A 22,099-nucleotide genomic window follows, 5' to 3' on the forward strand; every position below is an offset into this window, starting at 1 on the left:
TATTGTTAACTATTGCAAGCATTTTGCAAAATAGAGTTTTGACTCAGTTTTATTTTTATCAGGGAGCACTATATCATTAGTAAGCATTATTAAGAAACACCCTGTACATATACATTTCTTTTTTACTTTTGTTTTGACAGAATTGCTCATGGCTCTGTTATAGAATCTCTAATTCACTGTATTATATTGGGCCATCTGTGTTTCTGGCCAAAAAACAACTATTATAAACATGAAGAATAACATACCACATCATGAAAGTCATTTTCAGCCTCATCAAAGTGGGCTTGTTTGAGTAAAATATTACCACGTTGCAGTCTCGCTGGTGTAAAGTCCACCTTCAGCTCTAGAACCTTATCGAGGTCGAGGAGAGCAAACTTGGCTTTGCCCAATGCTAAATAAACTGTACCTCTCTTATAATATGTCAAATAATTGCTCGGGTCACCCTCTGAAAGAACTTCAGCTTTGAACTCTTATACCATTGTCCTCCTCTCTGGCACAAAATCAGCTGTCAGCAAGAAAATCACTCTCGCCAAAACATTTAAAGAGCGGATGCAAATTTGCGATTCAACCTACCAACGGCTGCATGGTAGTGTGACAGCGCATCCTGTAGCTGACCCTTCGCCAAGAATTCCCTGCCGTACTCCAAATGTTTAGTAATCTCCGCTTGCGAGACACTTCCGACCACTAAAAAAAAACAGGCATTATCAATCGTTCGCACAGATGAACGGCTAGTTTACGCAAGGGTGAAAGAGAAGGTTAGGGGGTGCACGTACCATCGAGAGTTAGATCCAGCAGTGCCACTATCAGAAGACTGTACATGACTAAGGGAGAAAAAAATCGGTTCCACTGCGTACGACGTGTTTTGCTGTAAATAAGGAGACTAAACGTACTCGGCACCGCCAGATCGACTCCTAACCAACCGATAACACAAAACTGTCCAGCCACGCCGCCATTGCGATCGTGGTCATATGCGATTGGCGTAGCCACGAGTCGTCACTCTACGCGTGGATTAAGCACAATTAAGCACGATAAGTATTGCACTGCGCGGGAAAAACGAATGTGAGAGGTGTCAAGGGATCCGCGCAAACGGGACTACCTCGATTAAATTAATAATAAATTAATCGGCAATTAACTTATTAAATAATGCATAGAGAAAATATATATAAATTATAGACAGGATCGCTTATAAAACAAAGTTTTTAACTAAATATATCCCTACAATAAGCAAAAATAGATAAAAATGAATTGAAATTTTATCTATCCGAATACGTATTTTAAATAACAACTTTTTTGAATTCAATTGAATTGGAAAGTATTCACGAGGCACAGAAGGGTTAATATTATTTTTAAGTTAAAAGGCATAGAAATGTACTTCACGTAATCCATATAAATAAAATAAAAATGCATTCAGATTAAAAAGAATTGATTTTAATATTTGCGAATACGTACTTTAAAAAATCTGAATCTATTACAATTTATTCTCACTGAAGTTTCTTATTGGTTTATTGGATAATTCATTGTTTCCAATTTTTCTCTCCACATCGAAATAAATAATATCTGCTTGAATATAAATGAATCAGAAGATTCTAATTATATCAATCAGAATCCCAGTTATCTCAATTAGAATTTAGTAGATTTAAGCAGAAAATTCTGATTCGTTCATTTTAAACTATTTTAAATCCAAAATATTTCTTTCAATATATATATATATATATAAATATAAATAAAAAATTAAAATACTGCAGGTATTGTTAACATAAATAAAACTATTTTTTTGACACATAAAAAAAAAATTAAAAACAATAAATTATAAAGTTAAAAACATTTCCTGTGATTCTAACTATATAATTCATTGTTCTTCTAATTTTCCTCTATATATTAAATAAAAAAATTTAATTTTATCAATATTAACAAAATACTATAAGTGTATTACATAATACATTTATCATTAATTCACTTAGAAAGGAATTGCTTAGAGAAAATTTTCCAATGTTGATAATTAACGTGATGTTATATTGCATACATATATGTGCTTTAAAATATTTTGATTAGTCAATTTGTAAAATTTTTTCTCCTAACTAGAGTCAATCAAACATTTCAAAGCATTTGTAGTAAGACTTTCACCGCAGCCCAGTTCGTCTTTTTCACATGCCAGAGAACAATTAATTTAAAGTATCAAATTTGCATGGATATTACTTGATAAGGTGATTAATGTTATCAGAACTTGATAGATTACTTTAAGTAAAACACACATCTGACACGCGTGTTTTAAAAAAGACGTACGTTTGAAAATAAGCTGTCTAGGTAATCACTGTATATGTGTGTTTCAGAATCATAAGAATTATTTTTAAAAAATAAAAAATAAATTAAAGATTTTACGCAATATAAATTCTTGTTAAGGAATAATCATTTAGTAATTACAAGCATTTGGCACAGAGGGTGGCCGCATAAGGAAATAGCAAAGGATTTAATCGCTTTCAATATGTAAGGATCTTCAGAGCACGCAGATAAAAGCGATGAAAGAGAAAGTCTTAATACTTTTGTAATCTTTATTATATTCATTTTGTAGAAGGCTCCTGTCACTCTTTCTTCCTTCTCTTCGCATAATACTATAAATAAACGGAAAATTCACCGAATGAAAGAACACCGAATTAATATGTGATCGTCCCGTATGAGGTATTTTTTTTTGTAACAATATTGACACTCTACATCATTTCTTCACGAGCATACGTTATATGCCTACGCACGCAAGAAGTACGTGTACGGAAGAGCGTCTAAAACGCTAAGAAATTGGGGAAAGGAGGAATCGAAGAAATGGAGAAAGAAAAGAGAAACGCGCACAGGGAGATTTATTGCTAATGAAGAATAAATATACGACACATGCTGATGAACCCTTTCCTTCTTCCTTTTTGATCAATTTCTCCTTTCCCCATTCCGCTTTAGAAACCGCTCTCCTTTTTGTTTTTAATCAATTTATCCAATGCGCATATATATATGTACATGCTTATATATGTATATACATATATACGGCCTTACAACGATTCATTCGGAATACTCGCTTTTTTTCATTTTTGTTCGCATATCCGGTTTCGCTTCTACATTAGCGCGTGTAAATGTGCAAATTATTAAACAAGAGACCGACAGAATGGTACGTTCACCGTTCCGTTAAAGACACCCCTCCCGCTCGAATATGCGAGTGAAGTGAATAGCAGTATCATTACGGTTACAAGTTAAATAACGCCCGAGGAGCGTACGCATGTCGTCAATCCCCTTTGCCAACTCTTGGCAACTTTTTCGCCGCACGCAGGCGAATTTTTCTTCCGATTTTTTTTTCTCCGGTTACATGCGCATAACATACGTCCTCGTACCAAATCGAAAAATCGCTCGGAACAAGTTAGAAGACATTTCTTTTGCCATCCCACCTCGCAGGCGCTCCTTCGAGGAGAAACAGGCGCTTTTTTTCTCTTTCCTATGAAAGTTTGTTGATGCTTTCTAGCAAACGACACAGTGTAACACAATAATCATTTCATCTTGTTTAACATTGGCAAACAACAAGGATGTGATCATTCATTGTATCACACTGCGTCATCTGTGTCTCTTGCTGGAAAGCATCCTGTAATGAGTTTTCTGCAATAAGCTGTACTTAAACTTAAGTCTTAAGCCGTAAAAAATTGAACAAGTCAATTATTTTTCTCACATTTGATTAATTGGCTTCCTACAATAAGCCATTACCCAAACTTTAAGTCTTATATATCGTAAGAAATTGACCAATCATAATCGATTATTCTTCTCATATTCGACTGTGATTGGTTAATTTTTTACGTTCTCAAGACTTAAAGCTTAGGTAGTAGCTTATTGTAGAAAGTCTATAAAATTTAAAGCTTAAGTAACGGCTTTTGTAGAATGTGTGTAATCCTCGGCCTCAAGGGGATCATAAAGACAGAGAATGGAACTACGCGCCCGTTCCTCCTCTCGACAAACGTCGGTCGGAAATCCTTCCAATCGACGCGCGCGCTTAATGTAAAATAATAAAAAATACAAGACTATTCGCACGTGAACAATTTCACCGCGACTCGCCGGCGACATCCTCATTCGCCCAGCGTCTGTAGTATATAATCGCGCGAGCGTTCGCGTTTTACATTTCATACGATGTGTAATGTGTTTGTCTTGCGGAATTCCTTTTTACCCCTTGGTAAATGATTGCAGTCACAGTCAACGCCGCTTTTCCCATCTCCTTCTTTTTATTTTATCCCCCTCATTAATGTCTGTTCATTCGATGCCCTTTAGCCCCCTTTCTTGTTTTCGCTTCACACTCTGCCCTTCCTTTTTCCTTGCCTTTCCTCGCACTATACTCTTTAAATTAATCTTTCGTCTGATCATATATTCCATTCTTTATATTTGTATCCGTAAAGTGTTTTCTTTTTTTTTTCCCTAAGGCTGCTCGTCCGATATACTTCAGAGGACCAAACATGAGACGAAAAGTACGTGTACAGTACAGAAGATACATTTACTGTTTACCTTCCGAAACATAGAAAATAAATACTAAATCGATCAATAAATAATATAATCGCGGTATATCGTTTTTCTATCTCTCCTAAGTATGCTAATACGCTATAAAAAATCATAGTACCGTACATTTAATTTACACATATGTGAGTTTATTACACGGTGGACATTTGACTATTTTGCAGGAACATTCGACAATAATCAGGTTCGATATTACGTGTCTCAGATTTATGAGAAGTACAAAACGAAATTTGTCTATTTTAACTCTTCAAGAATTTATGGTATAGTAAAACGGAAAAATTTTGGTTCAAATTCTTGATATTGTCCAGATAGCATATTAAAATCGGAACATAAGATATTTTAAAAACGTCTTAAAAATGTTTTCTTAAGTCGTTTTATGTTCTGGTTTTGAACATGCGTATTGACTAGACTTTTTTTTTTAAATTTAGGCCAAAGTTATCCCATTTTACAATGTAAAGAAATTGATTAAATGCTATTAAAAAATAAGCGATTAATAATTTGTAGATCCAAGGAAATCTGAAGAATCTATTTTAACTCTTAAAAAACTCTGTCATGAAATCGCCGATGGCAGATTGTGATTAAAAAATAAGATGATACTTTCTTCGCCAATCGGTGATCGATTTCGATAGTGGAACGCTATCACATTTGAAGGGAAGAAAAACTAAATGACAATAACAGTGTGGAAGCGGCGTTCGTTATAATCACCGCTATTTGAAATACTCTTCTCTGCCCACCACGTAAGATGCAAACAAAGTGTCATTTCAAAATGCATAGGACTGATTAAAACGCGTAACACGCGATCGACGCGTCGCGAATACCTAACGAACGCATCGTAATGCAGTTGAACTTTAACCCTTGGATGCGTGGTCTCCTAATGGGATAAATTTTAAATCGAGTATTGATGAAAAAAGACAACACGGGATGATATTTCATAGAAATTATCTAGAAGAAAGAAAAGGTCTCAAAGCTCTCATTTTTCATGCATCCAAGAGTTAATGATAAAATCGTATCATTAAATTTGTTCAGTTATATAATATGCTTTTGTTCGTAAACAATTATCCCGTATAATCGGAACTTTATTGATACCTTTTCCTTCGTCATTTTTTATAAAATAATACAAAATAAAATAGGAAAGGAGACGCAAGAAGTCTGCGTGTGTAACATCAGTCTCGGAACAGATGCAAGTTTCCTCAAGAAATGATACACAAAGGGACGAGAAGTACCGCCGTCCACGAAAGAACCCTCTCTGTAAGCAACGTTCTTGGCAGGGTCTCCGAGAGCTGACATAATATAGCCTCGATGACGAATTGTATTAAAAATTTGAGAACACTCGCACCCAACGGTCGGAAGCCAACGATATTTTACTTCGTTAAACTCTACCACACCCTTTGAATGCTCTAGATGAAATAATTATCAATCTCTCTTGTAAAAGAGGAATTCATTCACACCTTGGTCCACGGTCACACGGCATACGATTCACGCACGCGAATTGCACTATTAAATCTAGTAATATAACAGGTATAAGTATGACATGTCTAAAAATCCTGTCGGTTGTGACGCAAATCGAATTTGTACTTTTTCCCTCACGTAGTAGATTAGATAGACAAGAATCCGACGTTTAGCACAAAACGATATCGACATCCTACAAAGCCCTAACCATTATCATCATCATTATCATCATTCAACCATAAATGACTTCGCGAGTTCGCGTCACCTATATATCATTAATGCGCGTTACTTTAAGCAGAAACAATGCCCTAGAAAGGTCTCCGGGACCATAAGAGCCTAGCGTTCAGCCCTCCCCGATCGGACAACAGCCACGTTGTCTTGTGTGTATTAACTGTTAACGACTTAATATTCTTGTTCTTAGCTCAAACAAACTGAGCTAGTTTACCTTCCCGACATTCAATACCGATTAATTAATACATATTTATTGTATTTGTTATTCCGTTAATTGTTCGTTCATCAATTCGCGTGGAAATTGAATGTCACAAGATCGTTCGATATCACAGTCGTTTCTCAATTATTTTAGTGTTATGTATTTATATATATAACGCGCGTATCATACTGATAAATACAGCTAGAAAATAATATGAGTGCGCCCCGTGTGTCTCCCTTAAGAGGCTTATGCTGCTTTCTATCTTTTCCCCCCCTCCCCTTTTTTCTTAATGAAGATAGAGCCCGCTATATCAATGCAAAAGCATCGCTCCCTTTGCTCTTTGTTTTAATACCCTTCTGTAACTGCAACCGTATTTTTAACCCGTCTCAATATAATTTATCTTCCATATAAGCACTCACACATTCGCATTCGGTACTGCAGACTAAGATTTTTGTATAAAGCGCCAAATAAATTTCGCAGGGCAACGTCTCCGTTACATTTAGAAATGCTATTCGAGAAGCACGCTTCTACGTGGGATCAACGCAGTTCCGTTTGTAGAACCACTCAAGCTCAGGTACATAAAATATTTATATATATATATATATACCTGTTTTTTTTTTCACTAAAACATATCTAGCCACGTTTATACAGTGAAACCTCTAGATTCATTACAGAGGTATTTCTAAAAATTTCTTCGTCATCTATATAAGGCCGTAAATGTTTACAACGTGGAAGAGAGACAATGCAAAGATCGTGAACAATTTTATCAACAAACAAAAGAACTATTACTTTAAACACAAATTTTACATTATGACGGAATATATAACTCTTTACATTGACATTATATAACCACCGTTACGTATTGAAGTTTCACTGTAATGGCTAAAGTTATGTGAGAATAACTTATGAAAATAACTGCCGGCTGTAAATCGCATAAGCGCCGTCTTGAAATTTTCTAAATTATCGATGTGTATATCAGGCTATAATAAAAATGAGAGATTTCTAAAGGTATCCTAAGACGTAGCCTGTGGTGTTGCCATTTTATTCTTCTCAATAGCAAAACCGTCGATCCCCGAAAAATTCACGTTGCTAATTCAAATAAACCCATATTGCCGGTGCAATATCGTCTCTCTTTGGGGACGGCAAAACAACAAAGTACCATTCGTCGCTGAACTACAGCAAATTAAGGAAAAAAATAATAAGGAATCATCATATATATATTTATATATAATCTATAGCGACGGTAATTTGGCGTATCCTAGGCGATAAACGTGCATATATAAATAAAGAATTATGCCATCCATTTGAACGAAACTGCACTTTTACTGGCCATTATGATAGCAAGGCAATAAAATACTTGTGCATTAAAATGTTTTATAACAGTCAAACGTTTAAACGCTATAATTACCGAAGATACGCCTACCGCACCCTCTAAAAAAAAAAAAAAAGAATATGTAAATAATAAAGTTACGATGAGCCCCATAGTCTCGACAGGAGTTCTAAAAAATTTTACTAAGTTTCTTCAGCTACTATGTGTTATATCGTTATTCCCTTCGAACAGGGATTAACGATTTACTGATTTGATTCATCAATGTTTATACTACTTGTGTTTCTCAGCACGCACGGCAACGAAATGTTGGATGGACCTCTAACTAAATAAGTGTTGAACAAATCCTATTTACCATACTCGCACTTTTTATGGTGAGATCATTCATATGTGAAATATTCTCCGGCGATCCACCGGCGCGAATACTAAATTGCACGCAGGATTTGTCAATTTATCGCTCACAAACAAATATAATATAGTGAAATTTAAATATAAGTATTCTTTTTTTTTTACTTCTCATCCAAAAACTCGAAGTGCACAGGCAGTCAGCGAAAACGTGAATACGTGAAACTGTCTGTACTCTGCGCATGGTACATGTATACGCGCGCAAAACACATGTGTAGTGTCAGACATGATGTCGTGTCTTTCTTACATATAATTAATTTGCGTGTAGAGTAATAATAATAATGATGGTAGAAGTAGAAAGAGATGAAATATAATTGTCTACTTGTCCCATGCTCCCCACCAGTCAGGGCCACCACTGTTGCCATTATTAGTGGAATTATTGTACGATGAATTATTATAGTTACCTCCGTAACTTGAATAACCGCCTGTAATGAGATACATAAATAACATGTATAATAAAGATAAATTATTACATTTTATATAATATGTAGCTTACAATAAATAAATATATATATCTATATGTGTAATTTATACATATACATATATATATATATATATATGCAATATATATTATGATAAATTAATATTTTGTAATATACTATATTAAAATAAATGTAATGGTATATGTAATATAATAAAAAAAAAGGGGGGGTATAATATTTAAAAAAACTATTAATTGTACTATCCTTATATAAATTTTTAAATTAGTAATTTATTAATATTAGCAATATATTAATCATGTTAGTAATTATTTCACTTACCTCCATAACCACCAGGTCTAGAGGGTCCATTACTACGACCAGACCCAGAACTGGGCTGTTGACGATAATCTCTTGCACCAAAGCCGCCACCACTGAAGCGTCCCTTGGTGCCACCACCGCCGCCACCACCACCACCACCGCCGCCGCCGCCGCCGCCGCCTGGTCGTCGAGATCCACCTCCGGAATATCTCGCTTCGGTATACATGTCATCCAACCAGAGTGGAAGTTCCTGATTGGCTTCGATAAGCAGTGATACCAAATCACGTACCAAATTATGATTCTTATGATTAAAGAATGACGTGGCCAGACCTGAATTATAAAACAAGACGCAGTGTTATGTGTCTTGTCTTCCTTTTTAGATTGCTAGTAATGCAATAACTTTAAAATGAAACAAACCTAAATTGCCCATACGACCGGTACGACCGATACGATGAACATATTCTTCAACGTCACCGGGCAAATCAAAATTAATAACATGCTTAACATGTGGTATATCGAGACCACGTGCTGCCACTGCGGTAGCGACCAGAATCGGTGCTTTGCCCGCACGAAACCGACGCAATGCTTCCTCTCGCTCGCGTTGAGTTCTATCACCGTGAATGCTAGTAACTGGATATCCCATTGAGGCCAAATATTCTTCGAGCATGTCGGCACCTTTTTTAGTCTCCACGAATACTAGGGTGAGTGACTCAGCAGCTGCGTGATACAAGTATAATATATTAATCTTTTTTTATTATACATATCAATTATAAGATAAATTAAAATCAAAAATTTTTTATTGTTGATTAATTTGAGTCTCGAGTGCAACTTACTAGGATCTGAAAAGTTGCTAGCTTGTAGTAAATCAAGTAGGTATGAACGTTTGTCATGTTCCTCTACCCATACTATCTTCTGTGTAATATTCTCGGAGGTCGATCCCACGCGACCAACCGCCAAGAAAATGTAGTTGCTGAGGAAATCTCTAGCTAACATTTGAATCTCTTTCGGGAAAGTAGCAGAGAACATGAGAGTCTGTCTCTCTCCAGTCGGTGGCATGTTATCCTCTTGAACAATACGTCTTATCTGTGGTTCAAAACCCATATCCAACATGCGATCGGCTTCATCGAGTACCAAGAATCTGAAATATAAATAAATAATAAATAATCGTGCTATATATTGTTAAGTCAACCATTGCGTGACATGAACGTACCGGCAATTATGCAAGCCAATTTTACCACGTCCCAGCATGTCGACTAGACGCCCAGGCGTCGCCACAAGTAAGTGGCATCCGCGATCTAACTCGCGCATTTGATCTACTATGTTGGAACCACCATATACGACCGCGGGACGCATACGCGATCGGTATGCAAACTTCCGTGCTTCGTCGTATATCTGTGTAGCAAGCTCTCTCGTGGGAGCCAACACTAAACCTAATGGATACTGTTTACGCCTGCCGGAGGAATTTGCTTGCGGTGGTGGTGGTCGCGGTCCGCTCTCATAAATCTGATTCAGTATTGGCACTAAGAAGGCCGCTGTTTTACCAGACCCGGTTTGAGCGCAGGCCATCACATCACGGCGTTCGATGATGATTGGTATCGCATACTTCTGTACCGGTGTAGGCTTATCGTATCCTGCCAAGGCGATGCTATTCTTTATTATCTCTGTCAGCTTAACCTCGTCAAACTGAAAAATTAAAAAAACAGATCAATTAAAAAGTAGAAAAAATATATCAGTGCTCTATAAAGTCCCATATGTATATTGCACTCACAGATGCGATGTGTGGTGGTATATTCTCTCCGGTAGCCTCAACTGGGATATCCTCATATTTGCTAAAATTGATCCCAGTATTGCCAGAGCCAAACAGCTCCAGCTCCAATCGCTCATCTCTGGCAGTGGGGATCGTCCAGTCGACCTCGCCTCTACCGCCTCTGCTGCCTCTGTCGTCGCCCCATCTTCCGCCGCCCATTCTGTCATTTCTGTTGTCTTGCCAGCGATCATTTCTAATAGGCTCCTGCCAGCGATCGTTGCCGCTAATTGGTCGATCGCGTTCGGAGTTGGAGTATCTATAATCTCTTCCATTTTCTTGATTGCGTCTATTGCGTCCACCAAAATTTCCAAAGTTCGCAAAATCGACGTCGCGAGGACTCCGTGAGTCACGATAACCACCTCTGCCCCTATCTCGATCACGTTCTCTTTCACGGTCGCGATCGCGATCTCCTCCTCTGTCTCTGTCTCCAAACGGTCTTGAGTTGGAAGAGTAATTTAAATCCGAGGGTGGATTACCTGTTGATAAAAAAAATATATACTTGTTATATTTCTCTGTTTTCAACAAAAAGAGTACACTTACAACTATTGTAAGATATTTTAATATAATTGATTCTTATTCTTAGTTTCACGCGAGATTTTTAAATAAATATGAACCAGTCATATTAGATGCTTTCTATTTAGTGACACAAGTGAACATAAACATCATTCTGTCTTTCTTGACATTCAGAGAATAACAAAGATGAAACGATACTTGTGTCATTAAATGGAAAACATCCATTAAAGAATCATATCCAGCCACTTTATCTACTGAACACACTAGTTTATAAAGCTAAGTTTATAAATATAAAACTACGATCAAGACAGTCTGCTGGCCAAGATATGCTTATCAGTCTCGACATGTCAATCTATTGTATTATGAAGCATTCAATACTCTGTCATAGAACTATAGACAATAACCAATAATTTTTTTTTAAAAAGACAACCTCTCTATACTTCAGCTTACAGATTAACAGCTTCAACAAGCTCCTATACTCACTCGCAGCTTTATGACGAAGATGCGGTGGAACGTAACGGCCCCCACTTGGTTGGCGGGAGCCCTGCAAGTCCAGACCAGCTAGCTGTAGGGGAACAGAAACTCAGGTTAGACGTCTCGTATCGTAGACTGTAACCGCGTGGTACTCGCGCGGATAAAAGTCGTTATCATCCGATCCGATGATGAGTCATCTCGATCAGGTTTTGCGAAAATCTGACTTGTATGCGGAGGGCTCCCCTCTGCCCTCGCTGTCGTGAGCAATCCTCTTATGGGAACGAGCTGAAGGAAGCGCGAGGAGAAAGAGAGAGCGAGCGCGTCGCGACGCGAGACATGCCGTTCCCGGAATCGCTTGCCGCCATTATACGTAGCGTACGTCACGAGCGGGTCGACGAGTGACGACGGCCCATGATGCTCTCCTTCTCTCTCTCTCTCTCTCTCTCTTATCCTCTCTTCGATCGGATAAAGGAAATTCCCTTCGGAATTCGGAGCGTTCTGCTGCGAGAACGGTCATTCACTCGCAAGGGAATCCCACAGATCACGATAAAATGCAAAATCGCGTAAAAAATACAAAAATAACAAAGGATTGGGAGGAAAATAATAGAGGGACGCTTCCCCGGGGAGAACAATGCCTCCTGCGGTCCTTTCTCTTGTCCTTTTTTTTTCTTACCTGCTGCTCTAGACCTGATCCATTCTGGTTGGCTGCATTACTCATATTACTCCGCCTCGGTGCGTAGTTTTCGCAGCTCTGTCGCTTGAAGCCCTTTTAACTTGTCTTCTCTCTCGCTCTCTTTCTCTCTCTCTCTCTCGCTCTCTCTCTCACACACACACTCGAGTCGAAAAAATTCCCAACGCGTCCCAACGCGCTATCTCTGTCTCTCTCCTCGCCTTCGGTCTCTTTGTCGTCTCGTGGACTGATATAATACTCCTCGCCAGGCGATAGATTCGTTATCTTCGTGATTTGGCCCGATTCTTTATCAGTTTATCGAAAAACGGCGCGTGCCGGTTAAGTCTTTCGTTTAACACGATACGATGAAATCTCAGAGGCAACTGGCGTGACTGCTAGGAAAGCGCGAGTCCTAGCCACACTCGAGACTCGACGTTGACGCAACAAAAATGGCCGAGAGCCCGAACTGCCAAAATGGTGACGGCCTGATTTCCGCCGGATATCAGGGGCGACGAAATGCGGTATGTTTAAGAAGAGAATCCCCCTTATCGCTACACGCAAAAATTTGAAAATTTATATTCTGAATATTATTAATTATTATACGAGACAGAGACGATGTAAACCAATAGAAAGCACGGCTGGGTAATTCAAATTATCGAGCATTTTTAATTTGAAATTCGTGTAAGTAGATACTTTTCTTTAATGCAGTTGCAAAGATTAAAATTTTTTTGATGCAGATAATGCTGCTAATATCAATATAGGTTACGAATACATATATCTGTTTCGATACAGATATATGCATGGTGTAAGGAAACAAGGTGTAGCACGAAGGGAGATGCGCAGTGGATTTTCGTTCAACCAATCGGTAAATTTTGCCAAAATGTACGAAAACTGCCGAAGCCGGCCGAACGGGAGACACGAAGGTACGGTTGTACATACCACCGGAGATAAACAAAACGCATACAGGCTTATATATATTGTACGTGACTGCATGTATTTGCAAGGAAGGTCGTAAAATATATAATATTTTATCGAAAATAGCCCGATATAGATATCCAGAAATATATTTTGTCGTTTCCATCAACTGCGGCATTATTTTATCGAAGACGAACAGCAATTTTGACGTTAAAGGGTTAATTTAACGTTTCTTGTAGTTTTCAATAAATATGAAACATTTGACAAAAATTCATTTTTTATTTTTGGTTTCTTAATAACTGGTTATTATTTTAAACAATTAAATAAAAACATTATTCAAAACATATATTTTTTAATTAGAAATTTTTAATTTATTAATTTTATTTATTAATTGCTTAAAAATAACTTTACAGGAATTTCAACACTCGAACTTAGTATTTCAAATTTTTAAGCCACTTAAACCCAAGTATTTAATCCTTATAATTTAATCATTTACTGCATTCTTACGTTATATGGCTTATATGTGTATTTTTCATTTTTAATAAAAAGTACAAATCTTATTAATAAAATGTTGCCAATATTTTATTCGACATTATCACCATATATTTCTTTTATGTTAAATCATAAGTAATGCATTTAAGAAATATTGTTTTCATTCTATTCCTACAGCAAGCGAATCATAAAGCAATTACAATCATTTTTTATACATTATTTTCTGTATATATATAATCAGTTTAATATTTACGCTTTCTCGCATTTTCAAATCAACCGCGTTTCAACCACATTTTGGCAAAATTCTCTCATTGGTTAGCCCCGTACCACCTGACCAGCCTCATGCGCCGCGCTACACCTTGTTTCCTTACACCCATGGATATATGTATGAATTAATTAATGTGCGAACTTCTTCAAAATTAAATATATTTATGTCACACTGAAGTGTTAATTTAGTAAATTGTAGTTTGTTGTACTATAAATAAATGTAAACAGTGACTAGTAAGTATATGTTTACTGAAGTTAACACTTCAACTATAACATATTGTATTAAATTCCGGAGAGATTAATCATAATTAAATATAAAGATTCTTACTAATTTCTCTATAATTACTATAAAATGGACTTTTCAGTTTGAGTATTAAATTATAATAAAACCAATTTTTATAATGGCTATAATAAAAAATTTTGATAAAAGAATTTGTTAGCTCCAAAGATACAAGCTGTCTTTCAATTAAATTCTAAATAAGATTATGACATCTAATAAATTGTAGGTACAGGAAACCTATTTCTCCCTACATTTCAACCTCAATCTTCAGCTGTCCAAAATACCTCGTTAGAATTCGCAGAATTTGTTTGAATATAGTAAATACAATTTTGTAAATTTTCCTTTATTATACAATATGTTCCCAAATATCAGTGTTTAATTTAATCGTCCTTCTTTGTATCGGTCTTGCCTCCTCTAATTCTACCAGTACGACGAGCAGCAATGAGACCAATCTTACGACCAGCGCTGGTGCCACGTTTGACAGTGGACGCTTTACCGATGTGTTGATGATTACCACCACCGTGAGGATGCTCCACGGGATTCATGGCAACACCACGAACCTGCAAAAGTTTCAAGTGTCTCAAATACGGCAATAAAAAGCATACCATGAGCTCAACATAAAAGCTTTGTGTTAACTCAGTTAAAAAAAATTCCACATGAATTTCTTCGGGTTTCAAATGTCTTACAATTAGTTACCATCATTGAAAAAATGTAATTCTCTGTGTGATCATATAGCAACATCGTGAAACTCAAAAAGATATACCTTAGGCCAGCAATTCCTCTTCGCCTTGTACTTGTGGTAAGCTCTACCAGCTTTAAGTATAGGCTTATCTATACGTCCACCACCAGCGACAATTCCAACCATTGCTCTGTTGTTGGAAGGAATGACTTTCTTTGCGCCAGAAGGTAACTTAACTCTCGTTTTCTTGGTATCAGGATTGTGTGTTATTACTGTGGCATAATTGCCAGAAGCTCTAGCCAATCGACCTCTATCACCAGTCTTCTCTTCCAAGTTACAGACGATCGTACCTTCTGGCATCATACCAACTGGCATCACATTTCCAATCTGGAGATTGGCTGGAAAATTTGAAAATGTTATATAATCTCATTATTAATCAAAATTAATACGTAATATATCAAATGCTTATAAATGACAATAGTTACTTCATCATAAAGCATCAATTTTTCTCCATTCAATACTATTTATTTAGAAGTTATTGTACATACCTTTTTTTCCGCAATACAAAAATTGTCCGGTATACATTCCCTCAGGTGCGATAAATAATTCCTTACGTGTTTTAAACTTGTAAGGATCACGGAAATGTACAACGGCTAATGGCGCTCCACGACCAGGATCATGGATAATGTCCTAAATGAAAATAGAAATACCTCTTGAATAATTTATTAAATTAATTAAAATACATTTGTAACATAACAAATCTTCAGAAAGAGCCTCTAATTTAACGTCATCTAATCAATCAGACGTAGGTATGTTGAATATCATCATTAGTATAAGACTCAAAGAATTAGATCTTGTAATCTAATTCACAATTCGAATAAATCCAGCTGTATTCTATAATTGTTCTAATTAGAAGTGTCCCGAATAGAATAGAAAGTTGTTGCAAACCTTCACGACACCCTTGATGAATCCATGCCTCTCAGAGAAGTCTAAAGATCGCAGTTTCGGTGCTCCCTTCCTCCTCTTGGTATGAGATCGGAAGACGGATCCCGCACCTTTACGCTGTGCACGAATTACTCTACCCATGGCTCAAAATCTGAAAAGAAACTACGTTAACTATCATTTAGCCACGATGACACTCACATCACACTCGTCACGTTGTGGATTTCGGTTGGCGCATCTTAACCTCACAATACCGTTCGAAATGCAACTCTATTATCATTTCACGACTTCAGAAAATATCAAGTGCATTTTACGCACATGAAACAGAGACACGTAATCGAAAATTGTGTTCAACCGATGCGTCTCAAGAACGGTAGATCAACGAGGATAATTCACGCCAACAACGTCCTATGTACAATTACCAAAAGAGCCGACATCAAAGAGAGAAGAGACGGGACGGAAGTTGACGAAAGTTTACTGTGATTTGGAGGTTATTAACAGTGCTTCGCTTGATCACATAGTCAGCCCGCCAAAGTAGCGTTCGATTCAAACTTATTTCCCGTAGCATATCTGATTAATTATATTCTGTACACATTTTTGCATTTTGATGTTTTAATAAATAAGATGAACGAAGTGTGTAAATTATACGTTAATTAATAGCTGCAGATAATTATTTAAGTTATCTCTATAAATAAATTTTCTTGTCAGGGAAGAACATTTCTTTCTAGAGATTTGATGTCTAGGAACTTACAAATTTAATTACTTATTTATTATTTTATATTTAATTATATATTCCATTCCATATTAATTATACATGGTGTTTTTTTTTATTGTTGTAGTCCTTATATTGTCAGATTATTTTTTATATATACCTATCTATTATTCTATTATAAATATATAATATTGTAAAGTTTTATCGATTCTATATAAAGTCTTATTGTAGTCTTTTTTAAAAAATTTTATTAAAAAGAATGATCTTATATTGTTATAATTACACTGAGAAGAACGCTCTTTTAAATAGAAATTAAATTTTAGATAACTACAAAATCTATAAATTATTTTAATTATTTTGTATTATTTATAATTTATTATAATCACTTAATTATAAAATAACTTGTTAATAATAAAGATTCCATACACTAAAGAGTGCATGACATGCATCCCCACCAGTTCGTTCATAACAATATATGCTTGACGAGAGACGCAAACTATAATTCTTTTATTTCAACGCACGTATTCGAGATGAATGGACGCATTGTTTCGCTCATCATCCTTTTGCTTTGCTTATTAACAAATGCCAGAAACGCAAATGTGATTAGACAAAAGAGAATTGTTGGCGGTGTTCCGGCCGCACAGCCTCCCGAGGACGACCCAGTAGTTTTTGTGAATAAAAATGATCGACACGCGTACATTATCGGCACTCGCGATTTTAACAAGGGGTTCTATGTTTTTCGTGGAATCAGATATGGACAGCCACCAATTGGTCGAGCTAGATTTCAGGTAGGTATATAAGTACAATAATAATTATAACAATATAAAATCAATATATTACAAATATATCATAATAATATGATTAAAAAGTTTTGCACATTTTTTGCAGCTCTTATTTATGTGTATTATATGCAATAAGATATTAACGATAAAATTGATTCAAATTTTAAACAATTCGATCGATATATTTTATCGGATAAGAATTAAATTGAATTGAAGACTTAATACTAAAAAAACAATTTATTGGATTAATATTTTTTTATTTAACACTTGCAAATACATCTTAACTACGTTAAGAAGTTTTTAAACCGTTATGTGAACTGTGGCATTAGAAAAGCATCTCACGATATATACGTGATAATTGAATTCATTGACCTATGGAGTAAACGTGTACACCGCTTTAACGTGCAATCTCGAATAATAATAGCTGTCTTATACGTAAGCACAAAGGAGTTCTTTTTTGTGATATTTTTTACGCTATTTAATAATCGATAATGCAATCGGGCAGAACGAAACATTTATTTTATCTCTCAGTACATCCTGTCACGAAGATTTAATTTAATGAATTTGATACATGTTATCAATTCTGCCTAAAAAAAAGGAAGTATCGAAAAAAGCTTATTGTCGAAAACAATATTATTTAATAAAAATTAATTAATACTACAATTTGGCATACATTAATCAAACATATACATATAATTAATCATTCATTATAATGTTAATTAAATATAATTATATATTTTTTAGATATATATAATAAAATATCTATATCTCTGTATATATATATTTTTTATATATTTATACAGAAATATAAATTAATTAACTAAAGTTAAACAATTTTAACAATTGCTATTAATACAATAAACATATTTTGACTTTTTCTTATGTGCTTTAAAATTTCAAAAAAAATAATGAAACTATATCATTACCCAAAGTAATACCTTTATTTTCAATAAAAAAACAAATTTTTCAGCGAGCTTCACCCGTATATCTCGAAGGAGAATACAACGCCACTACGTGGGGACCTCCTTGTCCTCAAGCCAGCCACAATAACACCATTATCGGAAGCGAAGATTGTCTCTTTCTGAACATTTTCACCCCATCACTTCCAGATTCCAGCAGCGGTTATCCTGTGCTGATATGGATCCACGGGGGTGGTTTTAGAAGAGGTGCGGCGTGTCAATACGAAATGAGACACTTGATTAAGAAAAAGCTGGTCGTCGTATCTATCCAGTACAGATTGGGAACGTTAGGTAATTAAAACACAATGAAGAAAAGATACAAGATACAGCTTATTATAAAGATGTATTTTGAGACATATATATATGTCTAAAAGAATTTAAAAGACATAAAGATATCTTTCAAACAACGCGTATTGTCTATAAAACTTCTTATAGGAATGTTAATTTTTTGTATGGATAGACAAGAAAATGTACCGAATCTCTCTTTCAGGATTTTTAAGCACAGGTACACAGGAAATGCCGGGAAACAACGGCTTGTTCGATATGGTGCTAGCCGTCGACTGGGTGAAAAATTACATACATTTCTTTGGTGGTGACCCGAACAAGGTCATAGCCTTCGGTCACGGCACCGGAGCCAGTTCCGCTATGATGTTATCCTTATCAAAATTCTGCGAAAGTAAGGGCATGATCTATCTCGCTGCAAGCATACACATCTTTATATTCTTATACATATATTTATAGATTACTTCAGTGGTTTAATCGCGATGTCCGGAACCATTTTATCTCACTTTGCTGTCGATAAGGACCCTTCTAAGACCGCCAGAAACATAGCTCAGAAAAACGGCTGTCCAACAAACGATACTCGCAGAATGGTGGACTGTCTGCGAGAATTGCCAGTTGAAAAATTAATCAGTACCGATTCCAAATTGGAGAACATTCGTACAACTGTTCGAGGTTTCGTTTCCGGTTTAGCCAGTCTACTTGGACCTGGTCCTGTCATAGAAGGACCCAACGATGGAAGGTAAAATAATTTACCGAGAGCAAATTATTAAACTGAGCCGTTTTTAAATCAAACTTACTACTCGATCGTTTTTAGATCACTTCCGAATTTTATGACCGAATCACCGGTGGATTCTTTGAGGCTCGGCAATTTTCCGTCTATACCACTATTAACGGGAGTCATGAAGGATGAAACAGGAGGTGCAATTTTTGGTCAATACAAAGACGAAGTGCAAAACAAACTGAGCACGGTACCAGATTATTTGACCAATGATTTCATACCGTATTTGCAAGGAACAATACCAAATATGCAAAACGGATCACGGTTGGTTCCGCAAGCTTTCCGCGGCTATCTTAACATACTCCAAGGTGATGGCACACCGAATAATGTTGAGAAAGTTGCGGAAGCTTTGAGCGATTCGCTCTACAATGCTCCCGCATTTTTAACCATTGACCACTGGTCTAAAAGGGCAAATACGTTTTTGTATACTTTTGATCACAAAGGAAAAAGAAATTATGGCAAAGGCTTTCTTACTGGATTGCCGATCGTCGATGCTAAGCGATCCTTGGACGGTATAATTTATAATAATTGATAAAATATATCACACGTCGTATTCTTCTTGCACAACGTTAACATTTAACAATTTTGTTATAGGTGATTTAAATCACGGCGATGATCTAGGATTCATCTTTGATCGAAATACAATTACCGGCGAAAAAGTGAGCGATGGCAGAGGATTTGACGAAGCAGACGAACGAGTAACTGACATTTTTACGGATATGATAGCAAATTTCGCGAGAAGTGGCACGCTTAACACACCTACTACAAATGTACATTCTAATGACAGCACTTGGGTGCCAGACATAATTCCAAGATTCTCGGATGACACAAATTCTTTCGTCAGCATCACGACAACTCCAAAAATTATGAATAATTTTAGGTAAGGTTGCGAAAAATTACATTATATATTAATTTCGGAGTACATGATTAATAAAACTATTCATATGTTAACTCTAGATACTGTGAAATGGGATTATGGACGGTTGTACCAGAACGATTACAATCACCAACATGCAGTTTATACAAAATACCTCTTCAATTAGTACAACAAGGTGCTAAAGAAGCAATATCTATAATTCAAAAACCTATTGACACACTCAATACATTTGTTCCCGGTCCCAATACTGCAGACAAATTGATAGATCAAAATATTGAAGAATCAAAAAAGAATATAACAAAACAAAAAATGAATAACAGATTATTACCAAAGGTACCTATATTGCCGATACCATTTGGCGGTTGAATTATTCATAACACATGTTTATGCATATTTTTTAAATTGTAAAAGTATATGTAAAATAAAATCATCTAATCATTTGATTTTATCTCGTCGTGAAACAAACTTAAACTTTTTAGAACTTTATCGTCCATTTCTTCCCATTCATTTATATAATCTTGAGATGCCTTTTTACTTAGTTCTTACAGTTCTTACTTAGTTCTTTTACAGTTTCCGTATAAACTCTGTTGATTAAGTATAATATAAGATGCGACAATAGATAAAAAAATAGGATGTCGGATAAAGAAAATGAAGAAAATCAGATGGATAAAGCTTCTGGCGAATTGTTAGTCAATTTTGTGCGACAACATTTTTGTCTTTACGATAAAAAATGCAAAGAGTATAAAGACAAGAAATTTGTTATCGATACATGGAGCTATAGATGGAAGTTATACAACATGTTAATCAACATCTTTCTATATGTATATCAAGATTTCTTTGACGATTTCTTGAACGATCAGAGAGAGAGAGTTTAAAAACTATAATTTTAGATTATATATACACATTTTAGATTATGCCAAAAAAATTAAATTTTAACATATCTGTAGTTTAAATGATGAAAACATGAAAAATCTCTTATTATATTGATTTACTGTTCTCTTTACTGATCAAGTAGAACATCCAAGAATGCATAAGCTGCAAACACACATTATTTCCAGCTCTGAGCTAATTTAAAGCTTCTTTCAAAGCGTACTATGCTAATTCCCTATCCAAGAAAATCACGAGAATTACACTTGATTGAAACAAATTTGTAATAAGTAATTATTACATACATAATGTAATAATTGTAATACTTGTATTTTTTTGTGTATAATAACAATAATATTTAATAATATTATATTATTGTTATAATAACATTAATAACATTATTATCGTTATAATAACATTATAGTTACTATATGTACTCAATATTTGTTATTACTTGTATCTATTAACGAATTATTTACGTGTATTGACTTGTTGGGAAAAATTACATTAAATATTAATTGCGGAGTACATGATTAATAAAACATCTTAATATAGTATATAGATACTCATGACTGTTCGTATATATGATTTATCATATTATGATGAAAAAGTGATAAGATTTTATGTAGTATACAACATCTGATATTTTACTTATAATTGTTAATTTTTATATTAGAAAATAGACACTTCATAATTTTAAAAAATATAAATAAATTACTTATATAATATAAACAATAATATAAGTTTAATGTGGTTTAGTAATAAACAAATAAAGAATTAAAAAGGAGCATATACCACGACGCTGAATAAATTCAGCGAAAAAATAAAGTATTTCGTAGAATATTAAAACAAAATTTTATTATTAGTAAACGATTCGGTCTTTAATATGACCATCATCAGTAAACGAAGGAATTAATTTAATAAA

At 35.2% G+C, this 22,099-nt stretch overlaps 4 protein-coding genes across 4 annotated transcripts in view; 1 reads left to right on the top strand and 3 right to left on the bottom strand.

The window, feature by feature from the left end:
- P58IPK (dnaJ homolog subfamily C member P58IPK) overlaps window positions 1-947 on the bottom strand; it is a 3,746-nt gene extending 2,799 nt beyond the window's left edge. The window contains exons 1-3 of the mRNA XM_018545779.1: window positions 774-947; window positions 574-684; window positions 246-445 (exon numbers count right to left, since the gene is read on the bottom strand). Coding sequence (XP_018401281.1) covers window positions 246-445; window positions 574-684; window positions 774-819 — 357 coding nt within the window. The 5' untranslated portion in view covers window positions 820-947. The remainder of the gene's footprint in view (window positions 1-245; window positions 446-573; window positions 685-773) is intronic.
- A 7,084-nt stretch (window positions 948-8,031) lies between these two features.
- On the bottom strand, window positions 8,032-12,749 carry bel (ATP-dependent RNA helicase bel). The gene is made up of 8 exons (XM_018545827.1): window positions 12,346-12,749; window positions 11,682-11,763; window positions 10,647-11,161; window positions 10,089-10,561; window positions 9,712-10,016; window positions 9,296-9,595; window positions 8,900-9,208; window positions 8,032-8,563 (listed from the first exon to the last, which is right to left on the bottom strand). The coding sequence occupies exons 1-8, from the start codon at window positions 12,388-12,390 to the stop codon at window positions 8,457-8,459; spliced, it is 2,136 nt and encodes a 711-aa protein (XP_018401329.1). The 5' UTR covers window positions 12,391-12,749; the 3' UTR covers window positions 8,032-8,456.
- Window positions 12,750-14,623: 1,874 nt separating this feature from the next.
- RpL8 (ribosomal protein L8) lies at window positions 14,624-16,395 on the bottom strand. The gene is made up of 5 exons (XM_018545830.1): window positions 16,340-16,395; window positions 15,924-16,071; window positions 15,524-15,665; window positions 15,060-15,373; window positions 14,624-14,856 (listed from the first exon to the last, which is right to left on the bottom strand). The coding sequence occupies exons 2-5, from the start codon at window positions 16,059-16,061 to the stop codon at window positions 14,677-14,679; spliced, it is 774 nt and encodes a 257-aa protein (XP_018401332.1). The 5' UTR covers window positions 16,062-16,071; window positions 16,340-16,395; the 3' UTR covers window positions 14,624-14,676.
- Window positions 16,396-17,159: 764 nt separating this feature from the next.
- On the top strand, window positions 17,160-20,673 carry LOC108778606 (carboxylesterase 1E). The gene is made up of 7 exons (XM_018545828.1): window positions 17,160-17,417; window positions 18,382-18,661; window positions 18,861-19,046; window positions 19,112-19,391; window positions 19,467-19,942; window positions 20,025-20,310; window positions 20,388-20,673. Exons 1-7 carry the CDS (start codon window positions 17,160-17,162, stop codon window positions 20,671-20,673), a joined length of 2,052 nt encoding a protein of 683 aa, XP_018401330.1.
- Window positions 20,674-22,099: the final 1,426 nt, after the last annotated feature.

The sequence above is a fragment of the Cyphomyrmex costatus genome, unplaced genomic scaffold, assembly GCF_001594065.2.
Source record: "Cyphomyrmex costatus isolate MS0001 unplaced genomic scaffold, Ccosl1.0 scaffold502, whole genome shotgun sequence".
In the NCBI taxonomy this organism is placed as follows: Eukaryota; Metazoa; Arthropoda; class Insecta; order Hymenoptera; family Formicidae; genus Cyphomyrmex; species Cyphomyrmex costatus.